Source organism: Artemia franciscana, chromosome 8 (assembly GCF_032884065.1).
Source record: "Artemia franciscana chromosome 8, ASM3288406v1, whole genome shotgun sequence".
NCBI lineage: Eukaryota > Metazoa > Arthropoda > Branchiopoda > Anostraca > Artemiidae > Artemia > Artemia franciscana.
The window spans coordinates 43,796,254-43,813,035 of record NC_088870.1 but is presented as its reverse complement, the minus strand read 5'-3'; the positions used below and the strand labels follow the sequence as shown (position 1 = coordinate 43,813,035).

Genomic DNA, 16,782 nt, shown 5'->3' with positions numbered 1-16,782 from the left:
ACTACAATGTTACTACAATGAAACTTTGCTCTAAAAACATATACAAAGTGTGACACATAACTTTTATGAGAAATTAGAGAATATCTGACAGCTGGACATATTTCCAGCTTATTTTTCTCGCTCTGTGAACCAGACACACGTTTGGATCGCATACAAAAGCAAAGCCTAATATTTTAATTAAAAGAGGGCTGATAAAGCAGCATTGCAATGCATTTTCTTCTTTCTCTACAATTTTACCCAACTTGCTATTTCAAAAATTTTTGTATTTCTAACTGACTAAACGACCAAGAGCACAAAAAAACGGCATGCAAACGAAAGACACCTTTTTAGAAAATAATTTTAGCTATATTTTTCAATCATTAATCCATATAAAAGAAAACTGGTCATCTATATTTTCTATGAAATCTTAAAAACAAATCCCAGTGTTGTTGTATCCTTTTAGGGGGCTCTAGGGGGCCTAAACCCCTATATTTTAAAAAGTACCTTTCCGGATATGTTTTAACTGAAAAATGTTTATTCTTGTATTTTTCCCTGAAAAAAATGAAGGCACAAAATTACCCCCCTCCCCCCAAAAAAACATCGTTTTGCTTCCCCTCCCCTGGATTTTTGTGAATCAATGCCGCTGATACGTTTATACAGCATGATTTGACAGTTTTTGTAATCACTCTTGCATTTCAGATGCATTAGGCGTGACATTAGCACATACATTAAAATACTTGTTGCGCCTGTTTGATGATATATATACGGATGTTTTCAACTTTTATGCACTTTTTCAACGTTGAAAGAGGTCCCAAGAGATCTTACGCCGCCTTTCCTATATTGCGTTTCAAATTATCGTTTCTACACATTTTAAGAGAAAAAAATACTGAACTTCCAATTAATTTTAATAAATTCATGGAACTAAACCTCTTTTTATTTAAGCTAATCAAGATCTAATCCTTTTCAAGCAAGAAAAGCCTTTCCAAAGTAATAAATTGGCTGTAAATGCAGTTCATTATTTGAGAATTAAACCAAGTCCTCATTATGTTTTCAACTTTCCTCCATTCGAGGAAAACATTTCTCAGTTCTATCCTCGTTTTAAAGAAAGCCCAACGCATAAAATCTGGAAAAGACGGGAAGTGATGAGAAGCAAAAATTAATTTAATTTGATGAGCAACTTGGATCCAGGCGAATTCCCCTGAACTGAAGGAAATATTTGGCCTCAGTCCAATTATTTCTTTCTTTCTTTCTGGAAGTATGGAAAAAATCAAAGCAAAAAATTAAGAGAATATCGTACATGTTCACTAGCGAATGGCAGATTCCACAAAAGATCGATCCAAAAGATCCCCGTGTGAAAATTTTTGAAAAATATTGGTTTGAAGCTATATCTTTTCACAAATTTGAGTCCCACTCCTCAAAAAAATCTTATGTCCCTGCTTTCCCCTAATAGGCCCATAAAATCGTGTCGTGTTTCCAAAATCAATTTTGGAATTTTTCCCGCGGAAAATTCCCCTTGCAGAATTCCTCCCGCGGATTCCCCTCCCCTCAGAGCAAAGTAGCTAGGGGGCTAGTGATCCTCCCATATTTTTGGTCACTTGTGATGGACATAAAACTTTTAATTTCCGCTCGAACAAATCCTCTATGTGATCACCCTTACGAAAAACAAGATTAACAAACAAACAAAAAATAAATATACTCACACCCGCGCTCTTTCTTCTGGTACAATAAAATAATACTGCTAAATTCCACATTTTTGCAGATATTTTTTTTTAATTTCTAGAGTTATTTTTATTAAATTTCTAGAATTTTGGGGGATGTCTTCTCCTTGTTTTGGAAATTACGCAAGTTTTCTCAGCCTCGCAGCTTTTCATGGGTAATGCTAAATTTAATGAATTTTAAATATTTGGATTCGGCATACATAGCCAATTCTTTTGATGGAACTCTTGATTTCACTATTCCGTTTTTAGAGTCTGAGTTACTATTGGGCCAAGTCACTCCTTACTTAAACTTCGCTACCACAAACTATTTTATATGACTCTTTACTTTTCTTTGTAAAGCGGCTTTATGGCACAATTTGTTTTTAATTAGATCTCTAGTTTTTCCAAGTCTTGAATAAGAATTACAATATGCACCTTCAGTTTTTTAGTTCTGCTTGTCTTTTGCTGTATTTCAACATACCCTAAACATTCGCCAAAAGCTTCAATTAAATACTATTAGCTGTTCTTGAGACATTGCAGATACGCCCTTCTGACACTCAAGATGCACATAAGGTCTTAGATTGAGTTCAACTACTTTGAAAGTTTTACACATATGCTTTTTGACAACCAGGATGCGCATAGTTGAATTTGTTCGAATATCAACCTTTCCCTCAACATTCTCTGTAAGTCTCAGCTTAATGCCCTTAGCTTGCCCACATGGCATCTTGAAAACCAGAACACATTTGATGTGTTTTGATTTAGTTCACTATACCAGTCGACATTTCCTGAAATTTTCAGCCTGATAATCCTAGCTGTTCCCAAGATATTACAGCTACTACTACTACTACTACTAATAACTCACTGCAGCACCAAGCCGCCTGAGGCCAACACAGCTACGCACGCTCCTCCTCCAACCTAATCTATTTAAAGCCTCCCTCTTTACACCCTCCCAGGAAGTTCCCATTCCTTTAAATCCTTATTTATGACATCCTCCCAACCCAGACAAGGACGACCTGCTTTCCGTGTCGCCCCAGACGGTTGGCCAAAAAGGACAATCTTCGGTAATCTGTCATCCTTCATCCGTAGAACGTGGCCTAGCCATCTCAACCTTTCTTTCATTATAGCCCCAGAAAGCGGGATTGAACCACACTTTTCGTACAACCTACTGTTTGAAATACGGTCAGTCAGCCGGGTACCCAGAACAATCCGTAGGCAATTTCTCTGGAAAACATCTAGTAAATTTTCATCTGCTTTTCGGAGTGTCCATGCTTCAGAGCCATATTTGACCACTGTCCCATTGACAACTGGAATGCTAAATAACGTCTTTAAGTAAATATCCTCCTCGACATAATCTAAATGTTCAGACTTGATACCCTTCCCTAACAGTTCTTGAAACATTCAAGAAGTGCAGTTTTGACATCTTGGATTCATATTGTGCCTTTTGATTATTGTTTAACGTTCCCCTAAGCATTCCATGACAGTTTTAACTTAAAACCTATAGCTAATCCAGTGATCAATATAGATATTCCCAGATACGCCCGTTCAACGAATTTGGTGTACATATGTCTTCTGATTTAGTGCAATATTCTCCTTAGTGTTCGCCAAATTTTCAACTTTATAAACATGGTAGTTCGTGACAAATAGCAGATAAGCCCTATGACCTTTTGACAAACAGTGTGCAGTTAAACTCTTTTAATTTAGTTTAATAGTTCTAGTTGTAATAGTAGAAGTTGCATTGGCGTTTGCAGTCATAGTTGCAATCATAGTAGTAGTAGCACTACAAATAATAGTAGTCACAAGCATTAACAGTTTTAGTTACTTGTCCTCGCATTCACAATAAAAAACAATTATCGTAATCGCAATCGCAGTTATATATACGAGGAATCGCAATTAGCCACATTCACAAGAAGTCAAAGGTGAAGTCATAAGTAGACACAGTAGCAACAAGTCGCCGTCACAAGTATTTGGAGTAAACAAGTTGTAGTTGTAGTAACAGTAGTAGTTGCAGACGTAGTGGCCCTGAAAGTTCCCAGTTAATATCCTTTTTCGTATGGATGGGATCCCTGTGACGTTAAATAGTATCAAAACGAGAACGTTCAGTTATTCAGATACCTTAGCTAAATGACAAATGTAATTGCAGATTCCTTAGCAGAGATTCAGAGCCGCATATCCTCAGCATGGAACGTTGTTCTGAAACTGAATAACTCCATTTGGAAGCGCAGTGAAATCTCTCAACGCACAATGTCAATTCTGTAAAGCCATGTTGCTCTCTGTTCTTTTCTAAAGGCGTGAGCCTTGGTCTCCAAAAGCAGCGGAAGCGTTGAATTCGAACATCACAATTGCCACCAAAGACATACATCAAACATCCGCCAAAATGGCGTCTGAGTTGGTTCGGCCATACTTTAAGAAATCAGAAGCAAAAAATACCTCAAAGGCCTTACACTCCCAGTAAGGAAGAAGAAAGAAGGAATACAGAGAAATACGATACTCGTGAGGGTCAAGTCTGACCTTGAGCTTATTGGTGGCTTCCGATTTGTTTTTCCTTAATAGGATTTTCGACCATGGCAATTCCAATGGTTTATTTTTTATTTCGATTAGGTTTCAAAATAATTAGTTTTGGGCTACTATTAGCATAGGTTCACCCTTTACTAGGTTGCGGCTACCACTGCAACCACGAACTCATTTTTTCTACAGAATCAAGCTTTCTACAAACTTAACCCCTCTCTCAGATGTAAATTCCCTCTTAAGTGTCTCACATGATATTTGAATGCTTCATAACGCATAACAACTTTACGGAAACATATGGCACGAATATATAGATAAATAAATATAAAAAAAAAATTAATTAAAAAATAAATAAAATGAAATAAACGAATAAATATAATTATAAAAAACTAAAAACCGTCGAAACACTTTTTTAATTGAAAATCAGAATGCCGAACGGCTAGGTTATACACGGTGATTGGGTTTTTTTGGTTGATTTTTCATTATCTCACTTAAAAGTTCACCCGTTATTTACGTATCTTACGACTCAATTTAAAAAAAAAACCTTGCGATCCATTGTCCGTTCATAGAACTATTTTACTAATTTTCTTATATAAATATGGTGTTTATAATTAGAGGCTAAGTACTTTACAAAGAGAAATGGACAGATAAAAAGATGATACAATAAGAGCTTTTTTAAAATAATAAAGAATCTGGAGATGAATTTAATTTTCTTGAAAGTGTTACTAATAATGCAATTATTTTCAGTTTTAATCAGCATAAAAACTATGCCCAGTTTTGAGCTGGTATAATTAAACTTGAACTGGAATTCCAAAACTTAATTACAAATAGTAGCAAATGACTATTTTCAATCAAATAAGAAACGTAAGTTAGTAAAACAATTTTATTTAACGGTGTTTCTTCACATAGGATTTACACATTTATAGACATTTAAGATAATAACCAAAGCTCTTAATGGTAAATGTCTTCAGCTTTTTAAAGAAATGTGACCAAGAAGATTGTCATAAAAAAAAAAAAAAAAAATGCTGATAAACGATATCGGAAAGTAAGGTTATAGCGACCGTTTTTTTGAGACAGGGAAGGTGTGCTTCTTGTGAACTTCCTTCAAAAAGAGGTGACGATAAACCCAGAAGGGTATTGTTACACTTTGCAAAACCTTAGAAAAGCAATCCAAAACAAGCAAAGGGGAAAGTTGAGCACGAAGATTTTGCCGTTTCATGACAACGCCCAACCCTACACGGCAAATCGGGCATGTGAATTTCTGGAATCTTTTTAGTGGGAGTCGTTTTCTCATCCGCCGCACAGTCTAGATCTTGCACAGAGCGACTACCGCTTGTTTCCAACACGTCGTCAGCCGTTGACGTCGTCAACGCAGCGTTTTGACAACGCTGCCAGACTGCTTTTGACAAAGCTGCCATGACTGCTTTTGACAACGCTTTTGACAAAACTGACACGACTGCCAGAGGGGAGTGACAAACTGGCTGATGAACCAAAAGGTATAATTTTAAGAAGAAAGTATTGCCAAGTTCATTCATCGCTATGGTAGGTGCCTAATCACGACTGGCGACAAAGAAAAGTAGTGTTCAAGTGTAGCTTTCAACTGTACAAAAAAAATAATAAATTCCTTTCTTATGGCTTGTTTATTTTTAATTCCAATTGTAATCTACTTTCTGGATATTCCTCGTCATACATATTAATTGCATGTTTATCTACATTTTAGAACTACATTTTATTTTATATACCTTATTATGTTCTATGAATTATATCTACATTTTCTATATTACTGTTATAATATATTTAATGTATTACTGAATTTTTTATATTATATTCTTCTGTATTATCTGGTAGAGTTTCAAGAAACAAGAATCTATGACAATACCAAGAATATCAGCTCAAAAACCAAATTCTGAATTTGCCTTTTACTCACCCGGCCCAACTACTGTCTCTAAAATAATGAAAAAAGTATATTCCAAACGCAATCGTTTAACAAAGCTAATACGTTTTTTGGGCATAAGAAGTTTACTATCAAAGAACGATATTAGAAGTAAATTAGGTTACCTGTTCATCTTGTGCCAAAGATACAAACATGGGTACCAGATCACTTTTCAAATATTCAGCTTCAACAACTTTTGCAAATTCTCCCAATTTGGAAGCAGCAGCCCGACGAACCATAGGAGTATCATCTTGGCAAAGGGTTCTAAAATGACTTCTTAATTCCGCTACAAAGAAATAAATACTTAAATTTAAAAAAGTATGCTTCCTAACTAAGATAAGATTTTATCATTCCAGCAAAAATAACGATTCTGATAGTCATAAAAAACATTCAACATCAAATGCCCTCCCCCCTCTCAAAGGCTCTATGGCCGGCAATGTAAGGAGAAGTGAATACATATATCATACAATTTTTTAGTTTACTAAAATCATACCAATATATTTACTCCACATTTTACCATGGTTCCAACGACCTATAAAACTAAAAGAAAGATGAAATAAAAATACATCAAAATAAAATAGGAAATAGAGGGATTTCCCGAGCGTTGAAACTGCAACTCCTCGGAATTTTCGCCAAGTTCTTGAAATTTTAGTCCCGAGCTTGGAATTTCATGACTAAATCAGAGGTATCAGGCAATTAAGGAACGAATGAGGGCATTAAATTGAGACTCTCGGGGTAGGTTGAGGGGGATGTTGAAGATCGATCGGAGGCAGGCTACATATCTTATAAAGGTTCCAAAGACATATTACCAGCGATATTAAAAGAAATATGTAGTAAGATACACATCAAAAGGCATCAAACATTAGAAAAATTTATAGCAGTTTAGAGTCGTGATTCCCAACGTGGGGCGCAGTCCACACCGATGGGGCATGGCAATATTTTGGTGGGTCATGAGTAGGACGTACAACCTTCAGCTGATGCTTAAATACATTTAAAGTGCAAAAAAGAGACATGACGTTATATATTGTATAAAAGGTAGGTGATGTATTCAGGCAAAATTTTTAATTAATAAAAGGACGACCCAAAAAAGATACCAAGCTAATGACCTTTTAAGCTTCCTTAAGGTGAATACATGTAAAATTTTGACTAACAAAATTCGAATACCACGAGAGGGGCATCAGGATTTTAGAAAAGCTAGGGAGGGAGGGGCATGACCCAAACCGGTTGGGAACCACTGTTTTAGAGGAAATTATCCGATAGTTACCACTCTTCTGGATTTTCCAAGATCTTGAAATTTTAATTATGAGCTCGGAATCTTAGGAAAATCATACAAATTAAATATATGTGTTTATATAAAACTATATATAAACTTATATAAAACTGTATATAAATTTATATAAACTATATAAAATGCATGTAAAAACATAAAATTATATATATCAAACTATATCCTCGAAAAGTAACCCACTTACATATAATATTAGTATTTAAAATATTACGTTTTTTCAAGCCTTGAGATTTTATGTAAATGTTAAACTCTCTTATGACTTAATTAATAATAATGGAAAATCCGAGTCCACAATAGCCTTGACTTAGCAAAGAGTTTGGTATCTCTGATGAATTACTTTTTTACCTTGTCACTTGACGTGGAAGGGTTGGTCGTAGAAACTCGCGAAGCGTCTCATTGAAATGGATATTCAACGTTCTAGTGTCTCTGTTAGGGGCTGAAATGGACTGGAGAACAACCAGGCCCCCTAGCAATGTATTTTTATAAATTTTAGAAATGCTCAGTGGCCGCCCGAAAAAGATGGCCTAGAGTTGAATTCTGTTTATGGCTGACACTTTTGAGTTTGATTGTTTTGTACATAAAATAACTTTTTTTATAAAATATTGATTTTTTTTTAAGCTCATAATAAAAGCAGCGAATGATTTCATAAACACTGAGCTATAATGATGGAAAAAAATTAAAAATGGAAATCAAATATAAAAAAAAATGAAAAGAAGATTAACTTATAAGATTATACACGTGCATAATAATAATGCTGAAGCATTAATTTTTCTGTGAGAAAACGACCTATACAGAAAAGATACTTAGACTGAATAATAGGATCTTTATAAAATCTTTACTTTAAAGAGATTTATATAGACTACAAAACCAGTAGCAACGAAGGAAGAGGCTGCAAAAGCTATTTTGAAAAAAAAAATAAATTCAAAACTAAAAATTAAATTTGATTTAAAAATCAAAACTGAATAATTAAAATTAAATTAAACTAAAACTAATAAAAATTAGTAAAAAAAATATAAAAATTCATCTTCATAATTTGACCAGTCCTTCTCCCACCCCTCTCCATTATGGACGACAGTCTTACTAATCTAGGAAAATAATACTTAGAATTCGAGTATGGACTAAGTAGTGCATGTTAACACAGTTACAATTAAATCAACTTCTAATGTCATTTAAATGTGTTTGTAATAAATGCTGGGGTATTATACTCTTATTTTCAGGTACTTTTAATAGAACCTTACGTCAAGGACCATCATAAAGAAAGGAGTTGTGTACTTTATCTAAGAGTTCCCCATTAGCAAATAATGCGCTTCCAGACATTAATGCTAGATTGAGCTAATTCACGCATTTGGCTAGTGTAGTCTTAATTTTGATATAGTATTTCTTTTATCAGAAATTCATCTGGACAAACTAGCAACAACAAAAATATATACACAACAAAATAATGACAAATTTAAAAAACTTGGTAAAATTGCAATACAAAAAAAACATACAAATCAAAATAACATACAATCCTAAATATTTTTCTTATAATCCGGCTGCAAAGCTACGATTGTACAAACCCAATTGGCATTAATTGTGTAATAATGAAAAAAATATTACTACTACTACTAACAACTCACTGCAACACTAAGTTACATGAGGCCAAAATGGCTACCCACACTCCTCCTCCATTCCAATATATTCAAAACCTCACTCTTTACATTCTCAAGAAATTCCCAATTACCTCAAATCCCTCCCTACGCCATCCTCCCACCCATTCCGGGACGACATGATTTTTGTTTGGCCTTAGACAGTTGGCAGACAAGAACAATCTGTCATCCTTCATCCGCAGAACGTGCCCTGGCCTTCTCTTCGTTTCTCACATTATAGCCGAGAAAGCGGGATTGAACCGGATTTTTTGTGTAGCATCCTCTTTGAGATACGGTCAGTTAGTCGGGTACCCAAAATAATCCATAGACAATTTTCTAAAAAAAAAAACATGTAGCAAATTTTCCTCCGTTTTTCGGAGCGCAGAAGCTTCGAGACCATACTTGACCACTGTCATCACTGTGCCTTCGAATATTATTAGAATATTGGAAGCTACAGTGATGACAGTGGTCAAATATGGCTCTGAAGCATGGACACTCCGAAAAGCAGATGAAAATTTACTAGATGTTTTCCAGAGAAATTGCCTACGGATTGTTCTGGATACCCGGCTGACTGACCGTATTTCAAACAGTAGGTTGTACGAAAAGTGTGGTTCAATCCCGCTTTCTGGGGCTATAATGAAAGAAAGGTTGAGATGGCTAGGCCACGTTCTACGGATGAAGGATGACAGATTACCGAAGATTGTCCTTTTTGGCCAACCGTCTGGGGCTACACGGAAAGCAGGTCGTCCTTGTCTGGGTTGGGAGGATGTCATAAATAAGGATTTAAAGGAAATGGGAACTTCTTGGGAGGGTGTAAAGAGGGATGCTTTAAATAGATTAGGTTGGAGGAGGAGCGTGCGTAGCTGTGTTGGCCTCAGGCGGCTTGGTGCTGCAGTGAGTTATTAGTAGTAGTAGTAGTAGTATTTACCGCACTTCTGACCAAAGTTCATGGTAAGGATATGATGTCGTGGTTCCAATGTAGTAATTTCAAGTCAAGCCAAACCTTCATCGTATGTAGTATAGGACGTCCCCAGGATAATCTTTATAGCTCTTTTTTGAATGCTTTCAATTTTAGAACATTGGGATTTAGTCAACCCAGGGTGCCAGACAGGGCAAGCATATTCAAGACAAGGTCTTATATAAGAACAATAAATTATTTTAAGGTTCTCGATTGATATGGAGAACCGTTTGAGAAGAGAGGAAGATTTAAGGGGAAAACTACCCGATTTAAATAAGTGGGAAGTGTGGGACTTCCATTTAAGGTCATTCTCCAACTGCACACCAAGCAATTTAACCATAATTAAATTTGGTATGCAAAGGTAATTATTGATACAGGGTATATTTTTTTTTAAAATAACATTAAACTGCTTTTGGGTATACTTAGGTTGAGTTTAATATTGTCAAGATCATTTTTTAAGTTGTTAATGGGTGAGTCAAGTTTAACATCCAAAGTATTAGAGGTGTGACAAAGGTTAAGTAATGTCAAATCTTCCGCAAATTTAAAAGCGTTATCAAAACTTGGTAAAGCATTATTAAAAATAATTAAAAATGCTACAGGACCTAATTTAGTCCCTTTGAGTATTGACCCTATCGCCATCTATTTAAAAATCTTTTATTATGATACATTTATATTTTCTGTTGAAGAAATTGATAAAATGGCAGTTTTAAATAGTTTTTTCTATGTTTTTGTCCTGTTTTTGTTTTTGAGCCCAAAATTGGAATTAGGCCCTTCGAGGCTTGTGACTGCGATATTTGGAAATAAATGTTTGATCTTACCTATGTTTGGACTTAGTATATGCGTTATTGACTATATTTTCCTATTGACCCGTTTTTAGTTTAAAGTGATTTCAGTGGTTGCCAGAGATGAAGTGCTCAATTATCTCAGAAATAACAGCGAGCTCGAGGGCCCCAACGTCCTAAAATTTCCGTCTAAAATTATCTTTATTAAATATCGATGATTTTTTGTCCTTTTAACTATGGCTAACATTACCTTCTGATAAGAATTCAAAAATTTGCATTTAAAACCAATGATAGAAGTACATACCTTTGACAGGAGTGCTGACTCTTGGGTAACAACAGCCAAAAAGTCCACAGGCAGATGTCCTTGATGTAAACCAATCTCCAGATGCCAAGCGTTTGACCATAGGAACAAAGTTGGCTTCCAGATCAGCTGGACTATGCTGTGCAGCAATTATTCTAAGTGAATCAACTGCCTTGTCGCGAACAACAGTTTCTTCAACCGTAGCAAGAGATTCTAGTGGTGGCTACAAAAATAAAATATACTTTAAGAGCTGTTTCGTAATCCATACTACCTTACTTCAGCAGAAAACATAAATGCAATCAAAATTGTGAATTTATCTAGCTATTCTTGTCATTTACTTATGTATGTTAAGTTTAAAAGCTGAAGAAATTATGCTTCAAAGCATTGCAAAGAAAAAATTAGTTTTTAAATCAAAATTCTTCAGTTATATATTGAATTTATTTTAAAAGGCCGGTTTTGGATAGTTTCCGTTTTTGTTAGTTGATGGGGGGGGGGATCTCGTGACAGTGATAAACCATGCTCTTTTATACTTTCGCCATAGCACTTTTTAATTCTATCCGAGCCTTCTTAAATTGCTAGAGCAAAGGTTATTTCCAGTTGCATATACTCTTCAGTGCATACAATAAATTTGATTCACATTCTATTAAACACAAGACAGGTTGGCTTTCAAAAATATTGGATAAACTAAAACAGCAATTAGTTTCTCAAAAAGTCTGTCAGATTCACAATAAACCTTTCAAAATATAGCCTGAAAAAATTTAAATTTTTGAGCATATAAATGAAATCAAATGGATTCCTCCTTTCTAAGACTAAATTCTAAAAAACAAGTTTTTTTCAGCTGAAAGTAAAGAGCAACATTGATACTTAAAAGAAACAGAAATTATTCCATATATGAGGGAGCTGCCCCTTCCTCAACCCTCAATCGTTACGCTATGATTTTTAATGCCTTAAAAAAGCTTCTTATTCTATTATTCTTTTAAAAGCTTCTTATTCTTTTATAATTGTGCTTCAGTAGTCATCATAAAAAAAATTGAAATTTTCAGACTTTAGCTTTCCAGAAAGAGTAAAGGATTGAGGAAAGAGCAAAGATTGATTTATAAGACCCACCACCCCTCTCTCTCTCTCTCTCTCTTTCAGAGGATTTCAAAATGTCGCTCAAAAACACATTCTGAATTTTTTACAGCCAAGTCCTCTAATACAACCAGAAGACCCACCCATGTATAGGTTTTGCTCAATGAATTCTCATCTCATCTGGAAGAGCTAAAGTAGGTAGGCATTATATGGGGAAAAGATCATTACATTCATACAAACAACTAGCCTGTGTTATATACAAAAGGGAATTCCTTTACATTCCTGAAGAAAAAAATGATTATCTATCTGATTTCTTTAATTTACATAGGGATAAGGCCTTTATATCAAAAAAGATAAATTATTACTTTAGAAAAATGACTGTCACAAGCCCATATGTACTAAATTGCATTTGTGAGGCAAACTTAAAAAAAACTTCTTTATAATTGCTCTTTATTAATTTTTTTTCAGCCCCCTTCCTTCCATTCAGCTCTGTATGCAGATATTTGAAACTTGTGCTGATGGACAAACAGTGGCTTTGTTTCCTATAGAATTCAAAAATTCTTAGAAATAAATTCTGGAAGCAGCAATACTAGATCTGTTCACATTTAGAACTGCACTTATTGAAACTGGAACAAAAACATTCTGCCAATGTTTTGTCTACTAACCAATGACACACTTAAAAAGAAGTTCTGACCAAATTTTATGTACTTACCAGAAGGAAATAAACATATTCAGGCCCTCCAACCAAAGGAGTCAAATTTCCAAGCTGCTCTGCCAAAGCCAACAGCACTTCGTCTTCATCATAGATGGTATCAGTCAAGAACGGTATTAGTTCTGCTCTGGTTCTTTCCACTCCTAGTGCCAAAGCAATTGTTGAAAGCTTCTTTATGGAGTTCAGCCTCAACTGAAAGAGTGTTAAAATAACAAAATAAATCACTAGTCAATATAAATAAGGTAAGAGACTTGGACTTCCCCTCATAACCTACTTTCATACTTTCAACTAGTTCTCCAGTGCTGTCATACATCAAAAATTTTTAACCAGATTTTCTTGTACAAAAAAATTTAACATTGTACAAAAAATCGAATATTATGGCAATACTGTTAATGTCACATGGTATATTCTTTTCCAACATACTTTTTTATAATTACCCAATTCCTACCATGAATGAAAATTATTGCAAGTAAATGATATATCTATGCTCAGTGTTTTTACCAGAGAATAAACAGCACTGGGGGGGGGGGGGGGGGGGGTAAAAGCTGCTTTTACGGGAAAAGCCCCTGTAGAAATGCTTGATAGGGTACAGAAGAGGCTAGAAATGTGCCGTTTTTACAGATTTAGTTGCTAAATTATGTCTTAGCTGCATTTTCCCAACTCATAAAGCAGACCCCTATCAAATACCCTTGCAAGGATAGGCTAGGGATAATCTGATGTTATGGATCTTTACTCTACCTTTACCCACATAGCCTCAAACTGAATTTGGAATGAAGATTCTACCGGTTTGCGCAGCCAGAATTGTGATTGAAAGCAGGATTGCAGGGCAACTATGAGAAGTGGCACCCTTTTGGAAATTATGGCCCAGTCCAGCACTGGAGTTTGATTAAGGCAATTCTGATGTGTTTCATTTGTTTTGGTTGACTTTTTTGCTTCTTTCTGTCTATATTACTTATTATTGGTAGCCTCCCATTCATGCTATAAAATCTGTGGACCTGAATATATGATAAGTCAGAGTTAATAGGCCTGAGGATTGCTTGTACTGGACACTGACTCTGGCTAAAAGGAGTGCATGAACAAGTACAGAAACCAAGATGGGCTGATGCTTGACAAAGCCTCTATTCTTCTATTCAACTGGAGTCTAAGCCTAGTTGTAAATCTACTTCAGTACCTTCTTCAGAGTTAAGAGGGAGACAGGAACTGTGTGAAGATTGTTTCAGTAACTTATTTGGCAAACTTATATCAAACTTTAAGCTATGCAGTGTGATTCTATTCTGCTTAATGAAGAGAAAATTAAAATGGTTAAAACATGCTGCAGATGAAGGTTCTTAGGTATCCAAATTATTCTTCTTGGTCTTCTAAATGAGGGCATACAAAAAGAAGGGCATTCTCAAATGGGGTGGGAAAAGGTCACAAGGATTTAAAGAAAACCCAAACTTCATTGAATTAAATGAAGGCATATGTCCAGCTGTGTTGGTCTCAGGTGGTGCAATGAGCAGTGATTATTAGTTATGGGAACATAAATCTGATGAGAGGTTTTGCAGACATGGCAGTCTTGGAGAAATGCCCCCTATCCAAACTTAGCTATTGCAACAACAAAATTATGATTTTGAATGCAAGTCTTGATCAGAAAGATATTGCTGTAAGGACCTAAAATCTCTAAAAAATGTGCTTTATACTCCATGGACTTAAGCTTTGGATAACAAATCTTGTACTGGAAAAAGTAATTTTCAAGTTTGAAGAATCCATAGTACTTTTATACCCTTCATTTTTCTTCCCTCTCTTGGGTTCATCAATCTGTCGCCATTGATGATGTAATGTTCATCAAGATTTTATCAGTTTTTGAGACAGTTAAACTCTTTTTAAATGACTTTACTTAAGCTGGTTAGTTTCCAATAGAGTACTAGATTTTTTTAATCAAAAAGTCAACCACTTCCATTCATCAAATTAAGCTGAAATTTTGCCTTGTTAAAACTTATTAATTCACGTATCTAACTTCAGCTTGAAGATTGAGTATATAAAGAGAAAATCCAACGTAAGTCTGTGATTTTTTGGCTTTTCTAATGATTACATTGCCTATTTGAAAAGATCAGCTGTGCTCAATTCTCTGAACTATTAGATATTGAAGACTATAGTCTTAAAACAAGTAAAGATGCCATTGCAACAGGTCTACAGACAGCATTTTCAAATCTTTCTTGAAAGTTTGCTAGCCAACACTGATTAGAAATGATCTCAGGCCTTCCCTTACTGAATTTCAGTCATGTTCCACCTTACTTCAGCCTCCTCTTAGTTACAGATGTCAAGCTAGTAACTACTATTTTAAATGAGGAAAGACTTCCATGTGATGCTCCTTTTTGAGTAGAATTTGAAACTTTGTTCCAGTCTTGCCAAGACATTACTTGTTTCAGAGAAGTCATAGGTAAAGCCATGAATGGCATCATCAGCTTAAATAAAATTGTTGTCAAAATCACTCTGTCTTCTCTTCATCAATAAAAAAAACTGTAGAAACTGGTATGTCAGAGAGAATGTAATTCTTGATCTTTGCTGATGACACAAATATTTTTGTTTGTGGTGAAAAGAGGCAAGCAGAACATCATTAGTACATAGGGTTATCCATAAAGTTAGCTTGTGGTGCCTTGCAGACAAAATGGTTGTTAATGCATCTAAAAGTGGTGCACTAATGTTTATGGCAGATCATTGCTCCCTGTTTGTTTTCTGTGTACATTGAATTTCTAACGTACATTGACGCCTAAATGGCATAAGAAATAAATTCCTCCACAGAGACAGAAAGCTGTTCACCGAAAAAAAGGCAGCTGATCTCAAGGAGGCCGCCAGAAAGGGTGACACATGCACTTTATACAAATACCTTCGGGATCTTACATATGGAAAGCCATCCTCTCTAGGCCCTATCATATCTAATGATGGAAATATTATCACTGACAAGAGCGCTCAACTGTCCGCCTGGAAGGATCACTTCTCTTCACTTCTAACCCTGGACTATGTTAGCCAACCTGACACTGACCTTCTTCAAGTTGCATCCAACACCCCTAAGGCCCTGTGTGAAAGTGTGCACCACCCCTTCACCTCTACAGAAATCTTAAATTCTCTGAAACAGATGAAAAATAACCAAGCCCCATGAGTCTGTGGTATCCCTGCAGAACTGCCGAAATATGGTGGGGCAGCGACCCTTCTCTGGCTCCAAGTACTGTTTTCCATCGTATTTTGTACAGAAAGGATTCCAAAAGACAGGCGAGTGGGCATCATTCTGCCTCTCTGGAAATGGAAAGGCAGTCGCAGAATCTGCTCTAACTATTGTGGCATCACACTCCTCTCTCTGCCCGGGAAGCTCTTTGTTATGACCCTCCTGGACCACTGTACCACTTTCCTCAGAAACCAATGAAGAATCCAACAGGCTGGCTTCATGCCAGGAAGGTCCATTGTGGAGCAAATATTCACAATGCAGCAGCTGATAGAAAAGACTCAAGAATTTCAACAAAAAGCATATGTTTCCTTTGTGGATTTCAAGGCTGCTTTTGATTCTGTCAACCAGCAATCACTGTGGCTCATATTGAAAACAATGGGACTAGCAGCAAAGTACTGCAACCTTTTTGAGCAGCTCCACAAAGGGACTGAGAGCTGCATGCAAGTCAATGGCAGATGCAGCTCATCTTTTGAAATCAATACTGGAGTCCGTCAGGGTTGTGCTGCTGCCCCAGAACTATTTAATTGTGTCATCAACTACATTATGACTTGGACCATAAACTGCCTCCAGTTTGGGTTGCATTACAGTGATAGAGTACTTTCAGATGCTGAATATGCTGATGACCTTGCTCTTGTCTCCGATTCACTGTCAAAGCTCACAGAAGCCCTAATAGGCTTCTGATAGGGCTGTTGATTAATTGGCAGAAGACAAAAGTGATGTTTGTTG

The 16,782-nt window shown here is 35.8% G+C and overlaps 2 protein-coding genes across 2 annotated transcripts in view; one reads left to right on the top strand and one right to left on the bottom strand.

The window, feature by feature from the left end:
- Window positions 1-16,782, bottom strand: part of LOC136030467 (serine/threonine-protein phosphatase 2A 65 kDa regulatory subunit A alpha isoform-like) — a gene marked incomplete in the record, with an annotated part of 106,527 nt that overhangs the window by 86,647 nt on the left and 3,098 nt on the right. Inside the window, 3 exon segments of the mRNA XM_065709475.1 lie at window positions 6,240-6,400; window positions 11,075-11,294; window positions 12,855-13,046. Of these exon segments, the coding sequence (XP_065565547.1) occupies window positions 6,240-6,400; window positions 11,075-11,174 (261 nt within the window).
- LOC136030685 (uncharacterized) lies at window positions 16,312-16,737 on the top strand. Its single transcript, XM_065709752.1, has one exon. The coding sequence runs from the start codon at window positions 16,312-16,314 to the stop codon at window positions 16,735-16,737; it is 426 nt and encodes a 141-aa protein (XP_065565824.1).

Bases quoted from the DNA above. Each gene is read 5' to 3' on its own strand.
- LOC136030685 (XM_065709752.1), top strand. From the start codon at position 16,312: ATGCAGCAGCTGATAGAAAAGACTCAAGAATTTCAACAAAAAGCATAT.